The sequence below is a fragment of the Dryobates pubescens genome, chromosome 10 (assembly GCF_014839835.1).
Source record: "Dryobates pubescens isolate bDryPub1 chromosome 10, bDryPub1.pri, whole genome shotgun sequence".
Classification (NCBI taxonomy): Eukaryota; Metazoa; Chordata; class Aves; order Piciformes; family Picidae; genus Dryobates; species Dryobates pubescens.
In genome coordinates this window covers 17,180,856-17,204,596 of record NC_071621.1, presented here as the reverse complement: position 1 = coordinate 17,204,596, position 23,741 = coordinate 17,180,856, and the positions used below count along the sequence as shown (strand labels likewise).

Below are 23,741 nucleotides of genomic sequence, written 5' to 3'. Positions count from 1 at the left end.
CTAGAGGTGGGCCCCACCTTGGTGGCACCAGCAGCAGGTTCTCACCCATCCCCATGGCCAAACCCAGGTCCCCAGGGGGTCCCTGCTGCTTATTTATAGACCTGAGCAGCTTCCTCTTTCTGCTGCCCAAGCGGCGTCGGCGCCTGATGGCTTCCTGCTGCCACCACTGATGGGGCCTGGAGGGGTCTAGAAGGTCTCTCCATGGCCAACCTTCCATGGCATGAGTAGAGCAACCTCTTGGCCTGGCCAGGTCCATCTGCCCAAGGTGGACACTGCCCAACCTCTGAGCTGCTGCTTCTGCCTCTTCCACCACTGATAGGGTCTAGAAGGTCTCTCCCTGGCCACCTCTCCATGGCTTGGGTAGGACAATCTCTTGGCCTGGCCAAGGTGGGCACTCTGCCCAACCTCTGAGCTGCTGCTTCTGCCTCTTCCACCACTGATAGGGTCTAGAAGGTCTCTCCCTGGCCATCTCTCCATGGCTTGGGTAGGACAATCTCTTGGCCTGGCCAAGGTGGGCACTCTGCCCAACCTCTGAGCTGCTGCTTCTGCCTCTTCCACCACTGATGGTGGTTGGTGGGGTCTAGAAGGTCTCTCCCTGGCCACCCATCCCCAGCTTCTGCTGCTCTGCTGGTGGCCAGCCCTGGGTGGGGTGTGGGGAATGCCCTGGCTGGGTGCTGCCTGCTGGCTTCTGCTTCCCTTTTCTGCTGAAGGAGGCCATGAGTCACCCCGGCAGAGGGTGACACAGGGGGTGGGAGGTCACCATGCTTCACCTCCCGCAGCGTTGTGTCCTCTCCTCCCCACCCCAACCCCCAGCTGAGGCCCTCAAGGGGCCTCCCCCTCCTTCCTTTTCCCCTTCCTGCTCCAGCTGGCACCGTGGGAAGGGGCTTGGTGGCCCTGGTGGCCCACGGGGGTTGTGTCCCCATGAGGCCACCCCCACCCCACCAGCTCTCTGGTGGCACCTAGAAGCTGCCACTTTCTGCTGCCCTCTCCCAGCGTCCCCAGGGCTGTCTGGTGGCCGTGGGCTGAAGGACACTTGTGTGGCCCAGCCTGGAAGGAGTAGGCCATGGGGAACCTCGAGGGACCTGTTGGGGCAGTGGTGTCCTTGGGGTGCCCAAGGGGTGCCCAAAGACCTGTGGGTGCCCGTGGGGACACTGGGGACCTTGGGGTGCCCATGGGGTCGTGAGTGTCCTTTGGGTGCCCACAGGGAAACTAGGGACCATGGGATGCCCGTGGGGACTTTGGGGACATTGGGCAGGGATGAGGCTGGGACAAGGCTGGGATCAGGCAGGGACACAGGCAGGGATCAGGCAGGGCTGCAGGCAGGGTGGGGTCAGGAAGCCACTGCTGGGGTGGGAAGAGGAAGGAAGAGGAGCAGGACGTGACCCATAATGGGAATTCCAGGGCAAGGGAAACTGGGAAGCATCCTGCAGGGCTCCAGGATAAACACAGAGAGGAGCTGGGAGTTGCTGGGCTTCATCCCATGGAGAGCTGGAGGCAGGGAATGGGTGAGGGCAGAGAGAGATGAGGGCACCAAGGGCAAGGGCTGGGACCTGCCCCTGGGCCACAACAAGCCCAGGAAGGCTCCAGGCTGGGGGCAGAGGGGCTGGGAAGTGCCTGGGGGGAAAGGCCCTGGGGGGGTTGGTGGCAGAGGCTGGAGAGGAGCCAGGGGGTGCCCAGGGGGGCAAGGAGGGTAGCAGCAGCCTGGGCTGGAGCAGCAATGGTGTGGGCAGCAGGAGCAGGGCAGGGATTGTGCCCCTGGGCTGGGCACTGGGGAGCCCACAGCTGCAAGCCTGGGGGCAGGGTTGGGCTCTCCCTGCCAGGAGGAGCTTGAGGGCTGGGGCAGGGCCAGAGCAGGGCAAGGAAGCTGGGGAGGGGTCTGGGGAAGGAGGAGAAGGCTGTGGAGAAGTTGTGAGGAGCAGCTGAGGGAGCTGGGGGGGTTGAGGCTGCAGCAGAGGAGGCTGAGGGGAGACCTTGTGGCTCTCTGCAGCTCCCTGAGAGCAGCTTGCAGCCAGCTGGGGCTCAAGGGCTGCTCCTGAGGGCTGGGCCAAGAGGAGATGGCCTCAGGTTGTGGCAGGGGAGGTTGAGCTTGGCCCTGAGGAGCAATTGGTGCCCCTTGAGGGGTGCCCAGGCCTGTGGCAGGCTGCCCAGGGCAGGGGTGGAGTGCCCATGGCTGGAGGGGTTGGGAAGCTGTGGAGCTGTGGTGCTGAGGGCCATGGGGTGGTGGTGCTGGGGCAGGTCAAGGACTGCTTCTGGTGCTCCTGAAGGTCTTCTCCAACCAATCCAAGGCTTGGCCCTGGCAGCACCATCCTGGGGTCACCATCCCTGTCCTATCCCAGCCACAAGTGGCAACTGAGTTCACCTCCAACCTCACCTCCTGACCTTCTCCCCTTCCTGTAGGCTACCAAAGGAGAACCTTGAGGGCCACCAGGGAGCCTTGCTAAGATCATCCTTGTCCTACCCCAACCACTGCAAGGTCTCCAACCCACCTTAACCTTCTCCCCTTTCCCATAGTCTACTGAAGGAGAACCTTGAGGGCCACTAAGGAGCCTTGGAGGGCCACCAAGAAACCTTGGAGGGCCACCAAGGAGCCTTGAGGAGATGGTCCCTGTCCTAACCCAACCACAGTGACAACCTAGGTGACCTCCAACACATCTTCACCGTCTCCCCTTCTTGTAGGCTTCTGCAGGAGAACCTTGAGGGCCCCCAGGGAGCCTTGGGAACATCATCCTTGTCCTACCCCAACCATGGCAGGTTCTGCCACCCACCTTAATCTTCTCTCCTTTCCCTTAGCCTACTGAAGGAGAACCTTGAGGGCCACCAGGAAGCCTTGAAGCCCACCGAGGAACCTCGAATCCCTCTGAGGAACCTCAAACTACTCTGAGGAACCTTGGAGCCCACTGAGAAACCTTGAAGGGCCACCAAAGAACCTTGACGGCTACCAAGGAATCCTGAATCCCTCTGAGGAGCCTCAAAGCCCTCTGAGGAACCTCAAATCCCTCTGAGGAGCCTCAAACCCTTCTGAGGAACCTCGAATCCCTCTGAGGAGCCTCAAAGCCCTCTGAGGAACCTCAAATCCCTCTGAGGAGCCTCAAAGCCTTCTGAGGAACCTCGAATCCCTCTGAGGAGCCTCAAAGCCCTCTGAGGAACCTCAAATCCCTCTGAGGAGCCTCAAAGCCTTCTGAGGAACCTCAAACCCCTCTGAGGAACCTCAAAGCCTTCTGAGGAACCTCGAACCCCTCTGAGGAACCTCGAACCCCTCTGAGGAACCTCGAATCCCTCTGAGGAACCTCAAAGACCACTGAGGAGCCTCAAAGATCACTGAGGAGCCTCGAATCCCTCTGAGGAACCTTGAATCCCTCTGAGGAGCCTCGAATCCCTCTGAGGAGCCTCAAAACCTTCTGAGGAACCTCGAATCCCTCTGAGGAACCTCAAAGCCCTCTGAGGAACCTCAAATCCCTCTGAGGAACCTCAAAGCCTTCTGATGAACCTCGAATCCCTCTGAGGAACCTCAAAGCCCTCTGAGGAACCTCAAAGCCCTCTGAGGAACCTCAAAGCCTTCTGAGGAACCTCGAATCCCTCTGAGGAGCCTCAAATCCCTCTGAGGAACCTCGAATCCCTCTGAGGAACCTCAAAGCCCTCTGAGGAACCTCAAAGCTTTCTGAGGAACCTCAAATCCCTCTGAGGAACCTCAAAGCCTTCTGAGGAACCTCGAATCCCTCTGAGGAACCTCAAAGCCTTCTGAAGAACCTCGAATCCCTCTGAGGAACCTCAAATCCCTCTGAGGAGCCTCAAACCCTTCTGAGGAACCTCGAATCCCTCTGAGGAGCCTCAAAGCCCTCTGAGGAACCTCAAATCCCTCTGAGGAGCCTCAAAGCCTTCTGAGGAACCTCGAATCCCTCTGAGGAGCCTCAAAGCCCTCTGAGGAACCTCAAATCCCTCTGAGGAGCCTCAAAGCCTTCTGAGGAACCTCAAACCCCTCTGAGGAACCTCAAAGCCTTCTGAGGAACCTCGAACCCCTCTGAGGAACCTCGAAGCCTTCTGAGGAACCTCGAATCCCTCTGAGGAACCTCAAAGACCACTGAGGAGCCTCAAAGATCACTGAGGAGCCTCGAATCCCTCTGAGGAACCTTGAATCCCTCTGAGGAGCCTCGAATCCCTCTGAGGAGCCTCAAAACCTTCTGAGGAACCTCGAATCCCTCTGAGGAACCTCAAAGCCCTCTGAGGAACCTCAAATCCCTCTGAGGAACCTCAAAGCCTTCTGATGAACCTCGAATCCCTCTGAGGAACCTCAAAGCCCTCTGAGGAACCTCAAAGCCTTCTGAGGAACCTCGAATCCCTCTGAGGAGCCTCAAATCCCTCTGAGGAACCTCGAATCCCTCTGAGGAACCTCAAAGCCCTCTGAGGAACCTCAAAGCCCTCTGAGGAACCTCAAAGCTTTCTGAGGAACCTCAAATCCCTCTGAGGAACCTCAAAGCCTTCTGAGGAACCTCGAATCCCTCTGAGGAACCTCAAAGCCTTCTGAAGAACCTCGAATCCCTCTGAGGAACCTCAAAGCCTTCTGAGGAACCTCGAATCCCTCTGAGGAGCCTCAAAGACCACTGAGGAGCCTCGAATCCCTCTGAGGAGCCTCAAAGCCTTCTGAGGAGCCTCGAATCCCTCTGAGGAACCTCAAAGACCACTGAGGAGCCTCAAAGACCACTGAGGAGCCTCGAATCCCTCTGAGGAACCTTGAATCCCTCTGAGGAGCCTCGAATCCCTCTGAGGAGCCTCGAATCCCTCTGAGGAGCCTCGAATCCCTCTGAGGAACCTCAAAGCCTTCTGAGGAACCTCAAATCTCTCTGAGGAACCTCAAAGCCTTCTGAAGAACCTCGAATCCCTCTGAGGAACCTCAAAGCCTTCTGAGGAACCTCGAATCCCTCTGAGGAGCCTCAAAGACCACTGAGGAGCCTCGAATCCCTCTGAGGAGCCTCAAAGCCTTCTGAGGAGCCTCGAATCCCTCTGAGGAACCTCAAAGACCACTGAGGAGCCTCAAAGACCACTGAGGAGCCTCGAATCCCTCTGAGGAACCTTGAATCCCTCTGAGGAGCCTCGAATCCCTCTGAGGAGCCTCGAATCCCTCTGAGGAGCCTCGAATCCCTCTGAGGAGCCTCGAATCCCTCTGAGGAACCTCGAATCCCTCTGAGGAACCTCGAATCCCTCTGAGGAGCCTCGAATCCCTCTGAGGAGCCTCGAATCCCTCTGAGGAGCCTCGAATCCCTCTGAGGAACCTCAAAGCCTTCTGAGGAACCTCAAATCTCTCTGAGGAACCTCAAAGACCACTGAGGAGCCTCAAAGACCACTGAGGAGCCTCGAATCCCTCTGAGCACCCTTTGGGGCGGGAGATGCAGAGCATCAAGTGCGTGGTGGTGGGGGACGGGGCGGTGGGCAAGACCTGCCTGCTGATCTGCTACACCACCAGGGCCTTCCCCCGCGAGTACATCCCCACCGTCTTCGACAACTACAGCGCCCAGACCACGGTGGACGGCCGGACCCTCAGCCTCAACCTGTGGGACACGGCCGGCCAGGAGGAGTACGACCGCCTCCGGACCCTCTCCTACCCCCAGACCAACGTCTTCCTCATCTGCTTCTCGGTGGCCAGCCCCCCCTCCTACGAGAACGTCAAGCACAAGTGGTACCCCGAGGTGTGCCACCACTGCCCCAGCGTCCCCGTCCTGCTGGTGGGCACCAAGAAGGACCTCAGGCACGACCCCGAGGCCCTGAGGAAGCTGAAGGAGCAGAACCAGGCTCCCATCAGCACCCAGCAGGGCCTCAGCCTCTGCAGGCAGATCAGGGCGGTCAAGTACCTGGAGTGCTCTGCCCTCAACCAGGAGGGCATCAAAGAGGTCTTCACCGAGGCCGTCAGGGCCGTGCTCAACCCCAGCCCGGCCAAGACCAAGAGGTCCTGCGTCCTCCTCTGATGGGGCGAGCTGGTGGCCACCCACCAGAGACCAGCCTGAGACCCCCAAGGGGACCTACCGCCGACACCCTGACCCCATGGGGACCTGTGGCCTCCACCTTGGCCCCATGGGGACCTTCCACCTCCACTCTGAGCACCCCAAGGGGACCTGTGAGCTCCACCTTGACCCCATGGGGACCTTCCACCTCCACTCTCAGCACCCCAAGGGGACCTGTGAGCTCCACCCTGACCCCATGGGGACCTTCCACCACCACTCTGAGCACCCCATGGGGATCTGTGGCCTCCACCTTCACCCCATGAGGATCTGTGGCCTCCACCTGGAGCACCCCGAGGGGATCTGTGGCCTCCACCTTCACCCCATGAGGATCTGTGGCCTCCACCTGGAGCACCCCGAGGGGACCTTAGTGCTCTGCCCTCAACCAGGAGGGCATCAAAGAGGTCTTCACTGAGGCCATCAGGGCTGTGCTCAACCGCAGCCCCTCCAAGCCCAAGAGGTTCCTGTGTCCTCCTGTGATGGGACACAAGCAGGTACCTGGGCTCCCTGGCACCTCAGGACCTCCATCCTGGTGGTCCCAGAGCTCCTGGTGCCCACCAGAAGCTTCTCTTGGTGGTGGTGGAGTCCCCTGGAGCCTGGCTTGTGCCTCTCAGGGATGGTGGCACCAGGGCCACCAAAACTTTCAGCAGCCAGGAGCTCCTCCTGCACTCAGCCAGCCACCAGCCTGGGGACAGTGGAGACCTCCTGACCCCATGGCACCTCCTGCCCTGGGCCTGGCTCTCACTGGATTCCCTCTCTGGCCCCACTAAGGCTTCCTCAGGAGGAGGTGCTTGGCTTGGCCAAATTCTTTCTCCTTGCCCTCATCACCAAACAGGAACCTTCCAAAGCAACCTTCAGCACCTCCTGGGGACCTGAGACCTCCTCCCTGACCCCACGGGGACCTGAGACCTCCTCCCTGACCCCATGGGGACCTGTGAGCTCCACCCTGGGCTCTCCATGGGGACCTGTGAGCTCCACCTTCATCTCCTCCACCATGGCACCTCCCAGGGCTGGGACAACCTCATCCTGCTGTGGGCTGTGGGTGGTCCAGGAGGTCCCCTGGGTGCTGGGGGTGTTGGGATGAGCCTGGGCACTGCCAGGGGCCCATGGTCCCGGGCTCTGCAGGGCAGCAGGGCCCCTGCTGGGGACCACAGATGCTCCCTGAGATGTTTCTCCTGAAATAAAAGCTTGTGCCCAGGTCCTGCTTTGTCTCCTGTTCTCTCCTGCCTGTGGCCCAAGCGTGGGGACATCACTGAAGCCACCCTTGGGGACAACACAAGGATGTCCCCAAGCTGAGCTGGACTCCTTCACACTGCCCAGGGAAGCCCAAGGTATCACCAGCAGGGCCAACTCCAACCCCTGGCCACCACCATGGCCACATAGAGCCAGCAGGGCTTGGGGACATCCCAGGAGGTGGCCATGGGGAGGTTGCTCTGCATGCAGTGGGGACACTGGAAGAGGTAGGAATGGGATCTCCATGGCCACATCCTGCTGCCTCCACAGGGATCCCCATGGCCACGTGCTGCTCCCTCCACAGGGATCCCCATGGCCATGTGCTGCTCCCTCCACAGGGATCCCCATGGCCATGTGCTGCTCCCTCCACAGGGATCCCCATGGCCATGTGCTGCTCCCTCCACAGGGATCCCCATGGCCATGTGCTGCTCCCTCCACAGGGATCCCCATGGCCACGTGCTGCTCCCTCCACAGGGATCCCCATGGCCATGTGCTGTTCCCTCCATAGGGATCCCCATGGCCACATCCTGCTGCCTCCACAGGGATCCCCATGGCCATGTGCTGCTCCCTCCATAGGGATCCCCATGGCCATGTGCTGTTCCCTCCATAGGGATCCCCATGGCCACATCCTGCTCCCCCCATGAGCACCCTCAGCAGAGCTCACCAGGGCTCTCCCCATGGCTGGAGGGCTCCCACCACAAACCTTCATCTCCAGGAGCAGGCAGGGGAGATGCAGGTGGGGCAGTGGTGGTGCCATGAAGTGAGGACCACAGCACCAATGGTCCATGGGCCACACCCCAGCCCCACCACCCCAGGTCCATCTCCTGCCCCCCAGCCCCACCACCCCAGGTCCACCTCCTCCACCCCAGCCCCACCACCCCAGGTCCACCTCCTCCACCCCAGCTCCACCACCCCAGGTCCACCTCCCGCCCCCCAGCCCCACCACCCCAGCCCCACCACCCCAGGTCCACCTCCTCCTCCCCAGCCCCACCACCCCAGCTCCACCTCCTGCCCCCCAGCCCCACCACCCCAGGTCCACCTCCTGCCCCCTAGCCCCACCACCCCAGGTCTACCTCCTCCACCCCAGCCCCACCACCCCAGGACCACCTCCTGCCCCCCAGCCCCACCACCCCAGGTCCACCTCCTGCCCCCTAGCCCCACCACCCCAGGTCTACCTCCTCCACCCCAGCCCCACCACCCCAGCTCCACCTCCTGCCCCCCAGCCCCACCACCCCAGGTCCACCTCCTGCCCCCTAGCCCCACCACCCCAGGTCTACCTCCTCCACCCCAGCCCCACCACCCCAGGACCACCTCCTGCCCCCCAGCCCCACCACCCCAGGTCCACCTCCCACCCCCCCCCGGTGTCCCAGGCAGGGCTGTGTCCCTGCTGGCCCCACTGGGACCATGCAGTAGCCAAAGTGTTTGGAGGAGGCCTGGAGGCTGTGCCAGGAGGTGTCCCAAGTCCTCAGCTGCTTTATTTGCCCCCAGGCCCAGGGACAGGGCAGGGGGGACACAGCCACAGGGGGACATGAGGGGGTGGCAGGACCTGCTTGAAGGCCACCAAGCAGAGCCCTGCCCAAGGCCTGGCAGCAAGAGAGATGAGGCTGGAGGCATCTCAGGGGGCTTCTGGTGGTGGTGGCTCTGCTGATGCCCTGGAGCCACCAGGGGCCTGGCAGGGTCCAGCTGAAAGCTGCCCAACGGTCAAGGCAGGCTCAGCCTTCTCCTCCTGCTGCTCCTCTTCCAGACAGCTGCCAGCACCCAACACACACCAAGGTGCCACCACCATGGCCAAGGTGGCATCACCCCCAGGTTCCAAGGTGGCATCACCCCCAGGGCCAAGATGCCACAACCCCCACAGCCAAGGTGGCATCACCCCCATGGCTAAGGTGCCACCACCAGCACCATGCCACTGCTCTTCTGCACCCTGGTAGATTAAGGTTCTCCTCCTCCTCAGACACCACTAAACCTCAGCAGATCCCAGCCCACCACTAAACCTCAGCAGATCCCAAACCACATCTGAAGCTCAGCAGATCCCAGCCCAAGCCACCTCTGAACCTCAGCAGATCCCAAGCCACCTCTGAACCTCAGCAGATCCCAGCCCAAGCCACCTCTGAAGCTCAGCAGATCCCATCCCACGCCATCTCTGAACCTCAGCAGATCCCAAATCACATCTGAACCTCAGCAGATCCCAGCCCAAGCCACCTCGGAAGCTCGGCAGATCCCAAATCACCTCTGAAGCTCAGCAGATCCCAAATCACCTCTGAAGCTCAGCAGATCCCAGCCCAAGCCACAGCTGAACCTCAGCAGATCCCAAATCACCTCTGAAGCTCAGCAGATCCCAGCCCAAGCCACTGCTGAAGCTCAGCAGATCCCCAATCACCTCTGAAGCTCAGCAGATCCCAAATCACCTCTGAAGCTCAGCAGATCCCCAATCACCTCTGAAGCTCAGCAGATCCCAAATCACCGCTGAAGCTCAGCAGATCCCAAATCACCGCTGAAGCTCAGCAGATCCCAAGCCAAGGCCCAGAGGAACCCAAGCAGACATCAAGAGCACAGCCCTCCAGCACCAATCTACAAGCCCCAGGCTCCCCAAGGTGGCCTTGGCCTGGAGCAGAGCGACCCTTGGCTTGCTGGAGAGGTCTTCTGAGCAAAGGCCAGAGCAGAGCTTGGATGTTCTTGGCAGCTCCATCCTGGTCTCACCTTCTCCTTGCATTGCTCCCTTCCCCTTCAAGGCTTGGAAGGCCACCAGAACCCTTTGGGAGGACCTTGACCATCAACCTCCAACCTGGAGGAGAAGGAACCATGAGGCAAAGCAGGAGGAGGAGGAAGAGGAGAAGGAGGAGGTTGAAGCCATCCCACCAGGTCCTCCAAACCTTCCCCCCCTGTTCCCCATGGGATGATGCTTGGAGCAGCTGTAGAAGCAGCAGGAGAAGACCTTTCTGTCCTGGCACCAGGCTGTGTCTGGAAGCCACCTCAGAAGTGCTTCTCCTCCAGCAGGGAGCTCACCACCAGCTCCTTGTTGCCAAAGTCCCAGAAGGCAGTCATGTGGAAGGCCATGTTGGAGAGGACAACCAAGTACTCCAGGAAGGCAAAGATGGTGTAGACTGGGGAAAGGAGACAAAAACAACACCAGCTGAGGACAACCTGCAGACATAGCTGAAGAAGGTGGAGGAGCTCCTGGAGCACCTCCTCAAGGACTAGAGTAGCTCTTGGAGGATCTCCTCAGGGGCTGGAGGAGCTCCTAGAGCTGCAGAAGCTCCTGAAGCACCTTAGGAGCTGGAGGAGCTCCTGGAACACCTTGGGAGCTGAAAGACTTCCTAGAGGAGCTCCTGCAGCACCTCCTGAGGGGCTGGAAGAGCTCCTGGAGCAGCTCAGGGCAGCAGGAGGCTGGGTGAGGAACTCATCCCATGGGCCCCAACCCTCTCCTAGCACTTCTCCTGCCCTTTGGTGCCTTCCCTGGGCTGATCTAGCAGGGATGGTTGAGGACCTGAGTCCTGGGGCTGTTGTCTCCTTACCTCCAGGCCCACAGTACCAATTGTGGTGGAAGTAGACACAGACAGCAAAGCCAAAGGTGATGAAGGTGAAGAGGAAGAGCAGCTGCTTCCACTTGTAGGACCTCCGCTCCTGCAAGAGGCCAAGGCTTGGGTCACCACCTGGCAACCTGCTGAGGGCCACCAAAGGTCCCCAGGCCTCAGCCCTCTGGAGCCTGGAGATGCTGCAGCAGCCACCTCCTGCCCCAGCCAAGCTCTGGCCTGGCTCCATCACCACTTGGAGATGGCACCAAGCTGGGTGGGAGCTGAGCTGCTGGAGGGCCAGGGGGGAGCTCCAGAGGGCTCTGGAGCCATGGGGGAGGCCAATGGGATGAGGGCACCAAGGGCAAGGGCTGGGACCTGACCCTGGGGCACAGCAAGGCCAGGAAGGCTCCAGGCTGGGGACAGAGGGGCTGGGAAGTGCCTGGGGGGAAAGGCCCTGGGGGGGTTGGTGGCAGAGGCTGGAGAGGAGCCAGGGGGTGCCCAGGGGGGCAAGGAGGGCAGCAGCAGCCTGGGCAGCAGCAGCAATGGTGTGGGCAGCAGGAGCAGGGCAGGGATTGTGCCCCTGGGCTGGGCACTGGGGAGCCCACAGCTGCAAGCCTGGGGGCAGGCTTGGGCCCTCCCTGCCAGGAGGACCTTGAGGGCTGGGGCAGGGCCAGAGCAGGGCAAGGAAGCTGGGGAGGGGTCTGGGGAAGGAGGAGAAGGCTGTGGAGAAGTTGTGAGGAGCAGCTGAGGGAGCTGGGGGGGTTGAGGCTGCAGCAGAGGAGGCTGAGGGGAGACCTTGTGGCTCTCTGCAGCTCCCTGAGAGCAGCTTGCAGCCAGCTGGGGCTCAAGGGCTGCTCCTGAGGGCTGGGCCAAGAGGAGATGGCCTCAGGCTGTGGCAGGGGAGGTTGAGCTTGGCCCTGAGGAGCAATTGGTGCCCCTGGAGGGGTGCCCAGGCCTGTGGCAGGCTGCCCAGGGCAGTGGTGGAGTGCCCATGGCTGGAGGGGTTGGGAAGCTGTGGAGCTGTGGGCCATGGGGTGGTGGTGCTGGGGCAGTGCTGGGCATCAAGAAGGACCCTTGGGGAACCCCAAAGCATCTCCATCTCAGAAGGCTGGGGGTGAAGCCCAAGCAGGAAGGGTTGGAGATGTCCCAGCTGGCAGTTTCTGGGTGGTGGGAGGGGACTTTCCCTCTGGGGTTGGTGGTTTCCCCTGAGACAACTTCCTCCCTGCTCACAGAAGAGGAGAAGGAGGTGGAAAATGTCACTCAAAGCTCCACCTCAGAGTTTCCACCACCACCACCAGCAGCCAGTCCCAGCAAGGAGGAAAACCCAGAGAGGAAGAGGAAGAAGAAACCTCATGGTGGTTGCCTTCACCAGCACAAGACCCAACCCTGCCCACCCCAACCATGGCCTGCTGTGGTGGAGGTGATGATGATGATGGTGAAGATTCTTCTGCCCAGAACTTCTGGAGCAGCTTCTGAAGCCCCCAGATGTTCTGAGGAGCTTCTGGAGCAGCTTCTGAGGCCCCCAGATGTTCTGAGGAGCTTCTGAAGCAGCTTCTGGAGCCCCCAGATGTTCTGAGGAGCTTCTGGAGCAGCTTCTGGAGCCCCCAGATGTTCTGAGGAGCTTCTGGAGCCCCCAAATGTTCTGAGGAGCTTCTGGAGCAGATTCTGGAGCCCCCAAATGTTCTGAGGAGCTTCTGAAGCAGCTTCTGAGGCCCCCAAATGTTCTGAGGAGCTTCTGGAGCAGCTTCTGAGGCCCCCAAATGTTCTGAGGAGCTTCTGGAGCAGCTTCTGGAGCCCCCAAATGTTCTGAGGAGCTTCTGGAGCAGCTTCTGGAGCCCCCAAATGTTCTGAGGAGCTTCTGGAGCAGCTTCTGGAGCCCCCAAATGTTCTGAGGAGCTTCTGAAGCAGCTTCTGAGGCCCCCAAATGTTCTGAGGAGCTTCTGGAGCAGATTCTGGAGCCCCCAATGTTCTGAGGAGCTTCTGGAGCAGATTCTGGAGCCCCCAATGTTCTGAGGAGCTTCTGGAGGAGCTTTTGGAGCCCTCAAAACTTCTGAGGAGCTTCTGGAGAAGCTTCTTAGCCCCATACAGGAGGAGAAGGAGGTGTGGGGTGAGCAGTGGTGGGAAGCCAAGGGTGGAACCAGCAGCAGGAAGAGGAGGAGGCCCTGAGGTTGAGTTTCACAGCGGAAGAGGAGGTCACCAGCCAAGCTTTGTTCTCCTCCAGCTCCCACCACAGAGGAAATGGTTGCAGCTACCTCCTGTGGAGCTCCTCTGAGCTGCAGGGGGGCACAACTTTGGGGGCTTCAGAAGCCTCTCCAGAAAGCTCCTCAGAACATTTGGGTCTTCAGAATGATCTGGCTGAGGGCACTGAGTCCATCAGCAGTCAGGTTGCAGATGACACCAAGCTGGGGGCAGGAGTTGAGCTGGCAGAGGGTAGGAGAGCTCTGCAGAGGGACCTTGCCAGGCTGGGCAGATGGGCAGAGTCCAAGGGCATCACATTGAACACATCCAAGTGCCAGGTGCTGCACATTGGCCACAACAACCCCAGGCAGAGCTACAGGCTGGGCTTAGAGTGGCTGAGAGCAGCCAGGCTGAGAGGGACCTGGGGGTGCTGGTTGAGAGTGGGCTGAACATGAGCCTGCAGTGTGCCCAGGGGGCCAAGAAGGCCAATGGCATCCTGGCCTGCATCAGGAGCAGTGTGGCCAGCAGGAGCAGGGAGGTCATTGTGCCCTGTGCTCAGCACTGGTTAGGCCACACCTTGAGTGCTGTGTCCAGCTCTGGGCCCCTCAGGTGAAGAAGGACATTGAGATGCTGGAAGGTGTCCAGAGAAGGGCAACAAAGCTGGGGAGGGGTCTGGGGAAGGAGGAGAAGGCTCTGGAGAAGCTGTGAGGAGCAGCTGAGGGAGCTGGGGGGGTTGAGGCTGCAGCAGAGGAGGCTGAGGGGAGACCTTGTGGCTCTCTGCAGCTCCCTGAGAGCAGCTTGCAGCCAGCTGGGGCTCAAGGGCTGCTCCTGAGGGCTGGGCCAAGAGGAGATGGCCTCAGGTTGTGGCAGGGGAGGTTGAGCTTGGCCCTGAGGAGCAATTGGTGCCCCAGCTGTGGCCTCTCCACAGCTTCCCAACCCCTCCAGCCATGGGGACTCCACCACTGCCCTGGGCAGCCTGCCACAGGCCTGGGCAAGCCTCCAGGGGCACACATCTCCTCCTCATTCTCCTTCCTCTCCTCCTCATCCTCCTCTCCCCCAGCTGCCCCCTTGCCCAGGCTCTGCTCTTCCCCCCTTCAGGAGCTGCTCTCTCAGCACCTTCCTGCCCTGGCAGAGGAGGTTGCAACACGAAGCTGCACCCAGGCTGGAGGCTTTCACAAGTCCAACTCCTGCCCTCCCTGTGCTGAGCCTCCAGCCTCTCCTTCCACACCTCCTGGGCCACCCAGCTGGGGTGGGAGAGCTTCATCTCCTCCAGCAGTGGTCACCAAAGCCACCACTGCCAGACCAACAGGAGGAAGGTTGGGATCAAGTTCCAGGCTTCTTCCATAGAGTTTCTCCCTGCAGGTGGTCCCTGGAGAACCTGAACCTCCCCTGGAGACCTTTGGAAGGTTCTCCTGCAGAGGACACTGTGGGACATCCTTCTCCTCCTGCCACCTCCTCCTGGGCTGGAAGTGGCCAAAGAGTTGCTCACAGCCAACAAGAACAGAGCCAGACCTGGGCCCTGACATGCTCTACAGGAAGAGGTCACCTGGGCCCTAGAGCCATGGAATGGTTTTGGTTGGTGAGGCCTTGAAGTGATGGAGGCCAAGCATGGCCCCAGCACTGCCCCAGCTCCACAGCTTCCCAACCCCTCCAGCCATGGGGCCTCCACCACTGCCCTGGGCAGCCTGCCACAGGCCTGGGCACCCCTCCAGGGGCACCAATTGCTCCTCAGGGCCAAGCTCAACCTCCCCTGCCACAACCTGAGGCCATCTCCTCTTGGCCCAGCCCTCAGGAGCAGCCCTTGAGCCCCAGCTGGCTGCAAGCTGCTCTCAGGGAGCTGCAGAGAGCCACAAGGTCTCCCCTCAGCCTCCTCTGCTGCAGCCTCAACCCCCCCAGCTCCCTCAGCTGCTCCTCACAACTTCTCCACAGCCTTCTCCTCCTTCCCCAGACCCCTCCCCAGCTTCCTTGCCCTTCTCTGGCCCTGCCCCAGCCCTCAAGGTCCTCCTGCCAGGGAGAGCCCAACCCTGCCCCCAGGATTTGAGTTGCCCTCACCCAGCCCTATCCCAGCCCAGCTTTTGCTGCTCCAGCTCCCACCAGCAGCTCCACTCAGACCTGGAGGAGGTGGCAGCAGCCCTGCCAAGCCCCAGCTGAGCCTTGGCCTGCTCCTGAGGAGCACAACAGCCAGGAGAGGCCCCAGCAGATGCTGCCCAGCCTGCCCCTGTGGCTGGGACTCAGAGCAGCAGCCCAGCTTGGGCCTTCACAGGTCCCTGCTGGGGAGACCAGGCCAAGCTGGAGGGGCAAGGTAGGGCTGGCACCTCCTTATCACAGCCTGGCTGACCACAAGGCCTTGGGCAGCTCTGCCAGGCACAGCCAAGCTGCTGGCCCTGCTGCCATCAAACCCTGCAGGGCTTTGCCTTTGTGGAGGGAACTTGCCCAGCCTGCTCCTCTCCCTGCTGCTCCTCCTCCTCCCTGGGCCACAGCTCCATCTGGTGACACAGGGACCTGCTGCAGGTGACAGGGACCAGCCCTGCCTCCAGCAGGACCCCTCAGCTCCATGGGGATGCTGAGACTGGGGGGGGGACACCACCCCCCAAGCCTGCAAGTTGCTCCTCATCCATTGGAGGGTCATGGATTGGGTTGGGAGAGAGCTTGAAGGTGATGGAGGCCAAGCATGGCCTCAGCACTGCCCCAGGGCACCACCACCCCATGGCCCTCAGCACCACAGCTGCCCAACCCCTCCAGCCATGGGCACTCCACCACTGCCCTGGGCAGCCTGCCACAGGCCTGGGCACCCCTCCAGGGGCACCAATTGCTCCTCAGGGCCAAGCTCAACCTCCCCTGCCACAACCTGAGGCCATCTCCTCTTGGCCCAGCCCTCAGGAGCAGCCCTTGAGCCCCAGCTGGCTGCAAGCTGCTCTCAGGGAGCTGCAGAGAGCCACAAGGTCTCCCCTCAGCCTCCTCTGCTGCAGCCTCAACCCCCCCAGGGCCCTCAGCTGCTCCTCACAACTTCTCCACAGCCTTCTCCTCCTTCCCCAGACCCCTCCCCAGCTTCCTTGCCCTGCTCTGGCCCTGCCCCAGCCCTCAAGGTCCTCCTGGCAGGGAGGGCCCAACCCTGCCCCCAGGCTTGCAGCTGTGGGCTCCCCAGTGCCCAGCCCAGGGGCACAATCCCTGCCCTGCTCCTGCTGCCCACACCACTGCTGACCTGGCAAAGGAGGACAACCTGCAAGCAGTGCACCACCACCCCCAGGAGCACTTTGCCATGGAGTTCTCCAAGATTAAGCTAGGAGGAAGCCACCCCAGCAGCAGAGGAGAGCCAGGTGCAGAGCTCTGAAGCTCTGCTGGGTCAAGGCCCTGTCCTGCTCCTCACAGCCAGGTCCTCATCTCCAGCATGAGATGGAGGCTTAGAGGTCACAGCCCCCAGCCCCACCTCACAACCAAGCATCTGATGCTGTCCTCCTGTGAGCTGGCAGCTGGGCAAGGAGGTCTCCAGAGGCTCCTTTCCTGGGGGAGTTTGGAACCAAAGAACTTCTGGAAGCTTCTTGTCCAGGTCTTTAGAGGCCAGCAGGTGACCTTGGAGCACTGATGGGACCCCCAAGAGCCATGATGGAGCAGGATGTGATCCTCCTGGAGCCCCCTGCTCCCAGTTCTCAGCAGCTTCCCAACCCTGGGAGAAGGTCACACATCTCCAACAGCTTCTCCTCAAGGTCTCCCTCCAGAAGACCTGGAGGCCCTTCCCAGTTTCTTTCTAGGGGGGTGTGAAGGTTGGGCTGGGGTGAGGAGAGGAGGACAAAGAGGTGCAGGCAGCCTGGAGATGGCAGGAGGGACACAGGTGGAGCTTTGATGGAAGGCTTGGGTTCAACCCCACAGATACATCCAGAGGGCCCTAAGTTGAGGACCAGCCCACCTCAAGCCCACCAGGCCCAACCTGTCACCTGCTCCCATGGGGCAGGACCAGAGGAAGGCCAAGTGGAGCTCAGCAATGCCCACCCTTGAGTGAGGAGAGGTCACCAAACCCCTGAGGGGCGACCCAGGAGGTGGCTTCCACCCATCAGCCCTTGGTCAAGCCCAGGAGGCAGGACCTGAGAAGCAGCTTCCCCACATTCCTTTGGGAGCTGCTGATGCACTGTGGTGCCCAGGAGGATGTTGGCAGCTCCCTGAGCACCCAAGGGTGGCTACCAGCACCAAGCCCGAGGCTGGAAGGCTACCAGCAGCACCCAGAAGCCCCCTGCCAAGCCCCCTCCAAGCACCCCATGAAGAGAAGGAAAGGAGCTGTCTGTACCTCAGGACTTACTGTGTGTTTCTTAGTCATCCTCCAGAGGATGCAGGTCAAGAGCATGTGGCCAAGGGCTGAGGTGATGAAGATGATGAAGGCATTCTCGTGGATTGCTGGAGGAAGGACACAAGAGGTCTTCTCTTCAGGCAGGGGAGAGGGGAGGGAGGGGGAGGGAAGGAGGGAGGGAGGGAGGAGAGCATGATGGAAGGGTTTTGGTTGGACAAGAGCTTGGAGACGATTGAGAACAACCATGGTGGAAGAGGAGAGTTTAATAGGGCAGGCTGGAAAGGGCTTCCAAGGTCATGGAACCATGGAAGGGGTTGGGTTGGAGGCACCTTCCAAGCTCACCCAGCCCAAGCCCCCTGCAGCCAGCAGGGACAGCCCCAAGCACAGCTCAGAGCCCCAAACACCCTGCCCTGGGCTGCTGCCAGCCAGGGGGCAGTTCCCAGCTCTCTGCCTGACCTCAACCAGGCTCTCCCCAGCCTCCTGCTGAAGAATTTCTCAGATCTACTCCAGATCTTCTCTCCTGGAGCTCCAAACCATCTCCCCTTGGCCTGGCCCTACAGCTCCTGCTCCAAACTCTGTCCCCAGCTTGCTCCTGGGCCCCTTCCAGCCCTGCCAGCCCACCAGAAGGTGTCCCTGGAGCCTTCTCCAGGCTGGGCCCCCCCAGCTCTGCCAGCCTGGGGACCCAGCAGGGAGGAGGTCCTTGGGCAGTGTTCTTCACCCCACAGCACATCCCAGTGTGCTCCTCACAACTTCTCCAGACCCTTCCCCACCTCTGTTGTCCTTCTCTGGCCCTCAGCCTCTGTCCAGCACTTCCCAGGCTCTGCCCTGGGCAGCCCAGTCCTGGCCCCAGCCCTGCAGCTGTGGCCTCCCCAGGGCAGAGCAGAGGGGCAGCAGAACCTCCCTGCCCCTGCTGCTGCCCACACTCTGCTCCATGCCCCCAGGACACCTTTGGCCTCCCCTAGGGCACCTTGCTGGCTGCTGGGCACCTTCTTGTGCCCCCCCAGCACCCCCAGCTCCTTCTCCTGGCAGCTGCTGTCCAGCAGCTCCCCCCTGGGCTGTGCTGCTGCAGGAGGTTGTCCCTGCCCAGGGGCAGGACCCTGCCCGTGCCCTGCTTGGCCTTCAGGAGGTTCCTCAGCACCCAACTCTTCATCTCTCCAGGTGAACCCCTCCTGCCCCTCCCCTGCCCCTTCCCCCTCTCCCCCACCCCTCTCCTCTCCCCGCTCCTGCCCCGTCCCTGCGCAGCAGCCGGGGGGCAGCCGGCGGGGCAGCCGGGGGGCAGCCGGGGGGCAGCCAGGGGGCAGCCAGGGGGCAGCCGGGGGGCAGCCGGGGGGCAGCCGGGGGCTCTCCCTACCATAGTTCTCCGAGGAGGAGACGTAGGTGAGGATGAGGAGGGCGAAGTTCTCCAGGAGGTTGAGGAGGAGGTTGCAGTGGCAGAGGCCCAGGTAGCGAGGGTGGGGGCAGGGGCAGCTCTGGTAGTGGTTCCAGTAGGTGATGGCCACCAGGAAGCGGGGGGCAGCGTGCAGGCCGACGCAGAGGCGCCAGACGTAGCGCTGCGGCGTCTCGCCCCCGATGGCCGCGCTGATGGAGGGCAGGTAGTTGGGCACCTGGGGGGCACAGCCACACACAGAAGGTCCTTGGGGGCAGGGGGAGGGGGAAAGGAGAGAGCTGGGAGGGGATGGAGGCCAAGCGTGGCCTCAGCACTGCCCCAGCACCACCCCCCCATGGCCCTCAGCACCACAGCTTCCCAACCCCTCCAGCCATGGGCACTCCACCACTGCCCTGGGCAGGCTGCCACAGGCCTGGGCACCCCTCAAGGGGCACCAATTGCTCCTCAGGGCCAAGCTCAACCTCCCCTGCCACAACCTGAGGCCATCTCTTCTTGGCCCAGCCCTCAGGAGCAGCCCTTGAGCCCCAGCTGGCTGCAAGCTGCTCTCAGGGAGCTGCAGAGAGCCACAAGGTCTCCCCTCAGCCTCCTCTGCTGCAGCCTCAACCCCCCCAGCTCCCTCAGCTGCTCCTCACAACTTCTCCACAGCCTTCTCCTCCTTCCCCAGACCCCTCCCCAGCTTCCTTGCCCTGCTCTGGCCCTGCCCCATCCTTTCAATGTCCTTCTGTCAGGAGCAGGAAGTCCTTTCCTAAGGCCTGATGTGACTCCACCAGCAGACAGTTATCTGCAGCTTCACCAGGTTCAATCCTTCCATCACCACCACCAAGGAAGGGCTAAGGACAGAGACAGAATCATGGCATGGGTTGGAAGGACCTTCAAAGGTCATGGAACCATGGAGTGAGTTGGGTTGGAGGCACCTTCCAAGCTCACCCAGCCCAAGCCCCCTGCAGCCAGCAGGGACAGCCCCAAGCAGAGCTCAGAGCCCCAAACACCCTGCCCTGGGCTGCTGCCAGCCTGGGGGCAGCTCCCAGCTCTCTGCCTGACCTCAACCAGGCTCTCCTCAGCCTCCTGCTCAAGAACTTCCTCAGATCTACTTCAGATCTTCTCTCTTGGAGCTCCAAACCATCCCTCCTTGGCCTGGCCCCACAGCTCCTGCTCCAAACTGTGCCCAGCTTGCTCCTGGGCCCCTTCCAGCCCTGCCAGCCCACCAGGAGGTCTCCCTGGAGCCTTCTCCAGGCTGGGCCCCCCCAGCTCTGCCAGCCTGGGGACCCAGCAGAGCCCTTCCAGCCCCCCCCAGCACAGCTGTGGCCTCCTCTGGCCCTGCCCCAGCAGCTCCCTGCCTGTGCTGAGCCCTCCAGAGCTGCTCCAGCACTGGAGCTGAAGTCCCACCAGAGGTCCCTTTTAGCAGCCCAGCCCCCAGCTGCCTCTCCCACTCCATCAGAAGGCCTCCAGGAGCTCCTCCAAAGTCCTTCCAACCCTCCCCTGGAGGGAAGCAGCCCCAGAAGCTCAGAGGCCTCCCTCCAGCTGAGGTAGCAGGAGGGTTGGGGTGGTCTTGAGGCTCTCTTACCCCACAGTGGGTGGCTGTGGTCTCCTGGAAGTGGAAGAGCAAGGACCAGATGACACAGAAGAGGAAACCAAAGAGGGGACAGAAGACTGTGCCCAGGGCCAAGGTGGTGAAGCGGAGCCTGAAGAGGATCCCCTCCCGGTCCAGGGGCACCTGGAACATCTTGGAGCACCTGGAGGTGGAGGAGAGAGGAGGAGGAAGGCTGTGTGGGAGGCTCTTGGGTCCTTCACACAACAGCCAAGCCCAAGCCAGTCTGAGGAGCTGGAGCTGGAGCTGGGCAGAGAGGACCTCTCCCACCCACAGCTCCCAGGTGGCCACCAAGGAACCCTCTGGGGGTGGAGGAAGGTCCAAGATCAACCCAGGGGAGCTGGAGCTGGGCAGAGAGGACCTCTCCCACCCACAGCTCCAAGGTGGCCACCAAGGAACCCTCTGGGGGTGGAGGAAGGTCCAAGATCAACCCAGGGGAGCTGGAGCTGGGCAGAGAGGACCTCTCCCACCCATCTCCAACAGCCACACAGTTCCCAGGTGGCCACTAAGGAAGCTTCTGGAGATGGAGTAAAGACCAAGCTCCATGGAGCAGAACATGAGAGCAGTGGAAGTCAGAGTGGCAGCAGAGGCCATGAGGGGAGGTCCCTGCTGGCCACCAGAGGGTGAAGGAGGTCCCTGCTGGCCACCACGGGGCAGGGGGGGACAGGGCAGGGCCAGGTCCCTGCTGGCCACCACGGGGCAGGGGGGACAGGGCAGGGCCAGGTCCCTGCTGGCCACCACGGGGCAGGGGGGACAGGGCAGGGCCAGGTCCCTGCTGGCCACCACGGGGCAGGGGGGACAGGGCAGGGCCAGGTCCCTGCTGGCCACCACGGGGCAGGGGGGGACAGGGCAGGGCCAGGTCCCTGCTGGCCACCACGGGGCAGGGGGGGACAGGGCAGGGCCAGGTCCCTGCTGGCCACCACGGGGCAGGGGGGGACAGGGCAGGGCCAGGTCCCTGCTGGCCACCACGGGGCAGGGGGGACAGGGCAGGGCCAGGTCCCTGCTGGCCACCATGGGGCAGGGGGGACAGGGCAGGGCCAGGTCCCTGCTGGCCACCACGGGGCAGGGGGGACAGGGCAGGGCCAGGTCCCTGCTGGCCACCACGGGGCAGGGGGGGGACAGGGCAGGGCCAGGTCCCTGCTGGCCACCACGGGGCAGGGGGGGACAGGGCAGGGCCAGGTCCCTGCTGGCCACCACGGGGCAGGGGGGGACAGGGCAGGGCCGGGTCCCTGCTGGCCACCACGGGGCAGGGGGGAACAGGGCAGGGCCAGGTCCCTGCTGGCCACCACGGGGCAGGGGGGAACAGGGCAGGGCCAGGTCCCTGCTGGCCACCACGGGGCAGGGGGGACAGGGCAGGGCCAGGTCCCTGCTGGCCACCACGGGGCAGGGGGGGGACAGGGCAGGGCCAGGTCCCTGCTGGCCACCACGGGGCAGGGGGGGACAGGGCAGGGCCAGGTCCCTGCTGGCCTCCACGGGGCAGGGGGGGACAGGGCAGGGCCAGGTCCCTGCTGGCCTCCACGGGGCAGGGGGGGACAGGGCAGGGCCAGGTCCCTGCTGGCCACCACGGGAGCTGCCAGCCTGCTGTAGATGAGCCTGGAAATCCATGGGAGGTGCCTGTGGAAGAGCCACCTCCATCTAGACCCTTCCTGGGGTTGTCCAAGCTTGTGCTCAGCAGCTTTGTGGCCTCCAGGACCATGAGCTGGCCGAGCTCCACCCCTCCCCCATGCAGCCATGGCCTGAAGGAACCCAGGTCACCCAGCTCTCTGCTCAGCACCTGGAGAAGGTGTAGGAAGCCTGGGAGGTGGAAGATCTCCAGCAGATTCCTGACCTCCTGCCCCCAGGCACAGCTCAGCAGCCCTCAGCCTTCTCAGGTGGCTTTGGCCATGGTCCAGCTGGGCTCAGACTGGCAAGGCCACAGCCAGGTTAAGCCTGGCTTGGCCACTGAGTGACCCTCAGCCTATCTCTGAGGGCTTCTTGGAGCTCTGCTTCCTTCCCACCACCCCTAAAGACCATCTCTGAGGGCTTCTGGAGGTCTTCTCCTTCCCATCATCCCTAAAGTCCACCTCAAAGAGCTTCCCTGGAGCTCTTCTCCATCTCTGAGGGCTTCTGGAGCTCTTCTCCTCCCCACCAGGAGAAGGAGACCTGGACCTGGACCCCACCTAGAACCTTGGACCCCCTTGGAGCTGGTGGCTACCACAAACCATGGCCTAGGGTCATCCTTGAGGGGATCAACCTCTGGTGGGGGACCCCAGACACCCTCTTCCTCCCCCCCAACTAAAGACACTTTGGGGTCCTCACGGTGCTGTGCCCTCCCCCCCATTCAAGCCAGGGACCTCACAGCCCCTGGGGACCCCCCCTCCCCCGAGACCCCCCCCCAAAGACATCACTGCTCTTGGACACCCCCAAGGCCCCCCAGGTCACCCCAGAGACCCCCAAAGGCCCCCTCCTAGAGCCATTGTCCTCCCCTTGGACACCCCAAAGACCCTCCCAGGTCACCCCAGAGACCCCCAAAGGCCCCCCCTAGAGCCATTGTCCTCCCCTTGGACACCCTAAAGACCCCCAAAGACCCTCCCAGGTCACCCCAGAGACCCCCAAAGACCCCCTCCTAGAGCCATTGTCCTCCCCTTGGACACCCTAAAGACCCCCAAAGACCCTCCCAGGTCACCCCAGAGACCCCCCCCCCCCCCCGGAGCCATCGCCCCCACCTTGGACACCCCAAAGACCCCCCAAAGACCCACCCAGAAACATCATCTCCCCCTTGGACACACCAACACCCCCCCAGGTCATCCCAGAGACCCCCAAAGGCCCACCCAGAAACATCATCTCCCCCTTGGACACCCCGAAGACATCCCCCCGGTCACCCCAGAGACCCCCAAAGACTCCCTCAGAGCCATCACCCCGCTTCGGACACCCCAAAGACAACCCCCTCCCCCCCAGGGCACCCCAGAGACACCCCCCGCAAAGCCGCCCCCCCCCCCCCAGAGCCACCACCCCTCCTCGGACACCCCAAAGACCCTCCCCGGGTCACCACAGAGACCCTCAAAACCCCCCTCCGAGACACCACCATAACCACATCCGCCCCTCCCACCAAAGACCCCCCCCAGAGCCATCCCCCCCCCCCCCATCCCCCCCCCCGCCCAGGTCACCCTAGAGACACCCCCCCTCCCCCCCGCCCCGAGCCTCTCACCGCTCAGCTCCCTCCACGTCCCATCTCCCTAGCCGCCACCGGCACCACCACTCCTCCTCCCTCTTCCTCCTTCCTTCTCCTCCTCTTCCTCCTCCCACCGCCCGCCCCTTCCTGCCGCTTCCCTCAGCGCCCCCCCCCGGTCTCTCCATTCCACCTTCCAGCTCCACAGGGACGCGCTAGGGACACAAAGGGACGCAATAAAGGCACCATAGTCCCGCGATAGTCCCGATAGGGTCCCGATAGGGTCGCGATAGGGTCGCGATAGGGTCGCGATAGGGTCGCGATAGGGGGCGCCCGGCCTTACCGTCCCTACCCCCGACAGCGCCCCCTGCCGGCCGGGCGCCGTCACGGCCGCTGCCTCCTTCAAGGCCCCTTTAAGGCCCC

The 23,741-nt window shown here is 62.5% G+C and overlaps 2 protein-coding genes across 6 annotated transcripts; one reads left to right on the top strand and one right to left on the bottom strand.

Moving 5' to 3' along the window:
- The first annotated feature begins 5,381 nt into the window (after positions 1-5,381).
- Positions 5,382-5,957, top strand: RHOG (ras homolog family member G). Its single transcript, XM_009910637.2, has one exon. The coding sequence runs from the start codon at positions 5,382-5,384 to the stop codon at positions 5,955-5,957; it is 576 nt and encodes a 191-aa protein (XP_009908939.1).
- Positions 5,958-9,695: 3,738 nt separating this feature from the next.
- Positions 9,696-23,673, bottom strand: PGAP2 (post-GPI attachment to proteins 2). Of its 5 annotated transcripts, none has more exons than XM_054164896.1 (7): positions 23,662-23,673; positions 20,147-20,315; positions 18,547-18,799; positions 17,196-17,302; positions 10,739-10,847; positions 10,159-10,327; positions 9,696-10,008 (listed from the first exon to the last, which is right to left on the bottom strand). In XM_054164896.1, exons 2-6 carry the CDS (start codon positions 20,303-20,305, stop codon positions 10,197-10,199), a joined length of 759 nt encoding a protein of 252 aa, XP_054020871.1. In that variant the 5' UTR covers positions 20,306-20,315; positions 23,662-23,673; the 3' UTR covers positions 9,696-10,008; positions 10,159-10,196. The 5 variants fall into 5 exon arrangements, with proteins under 5 accessions (XP_054020871.1, XP_054020872.1, XP_054020870.1 ...); XM_054164897.1 differs by lacking the exon at positions 23,662-23,673 and adding an exon at positions 23,512-23,533; XM_054164895.1 differs by lacking the exon at positions 23,662-23,673 and adding an exon at positions 23,358-23,409.
- Between the last annotated feature and the right edge of the window lie 68 nt (positions 23,674-23,741).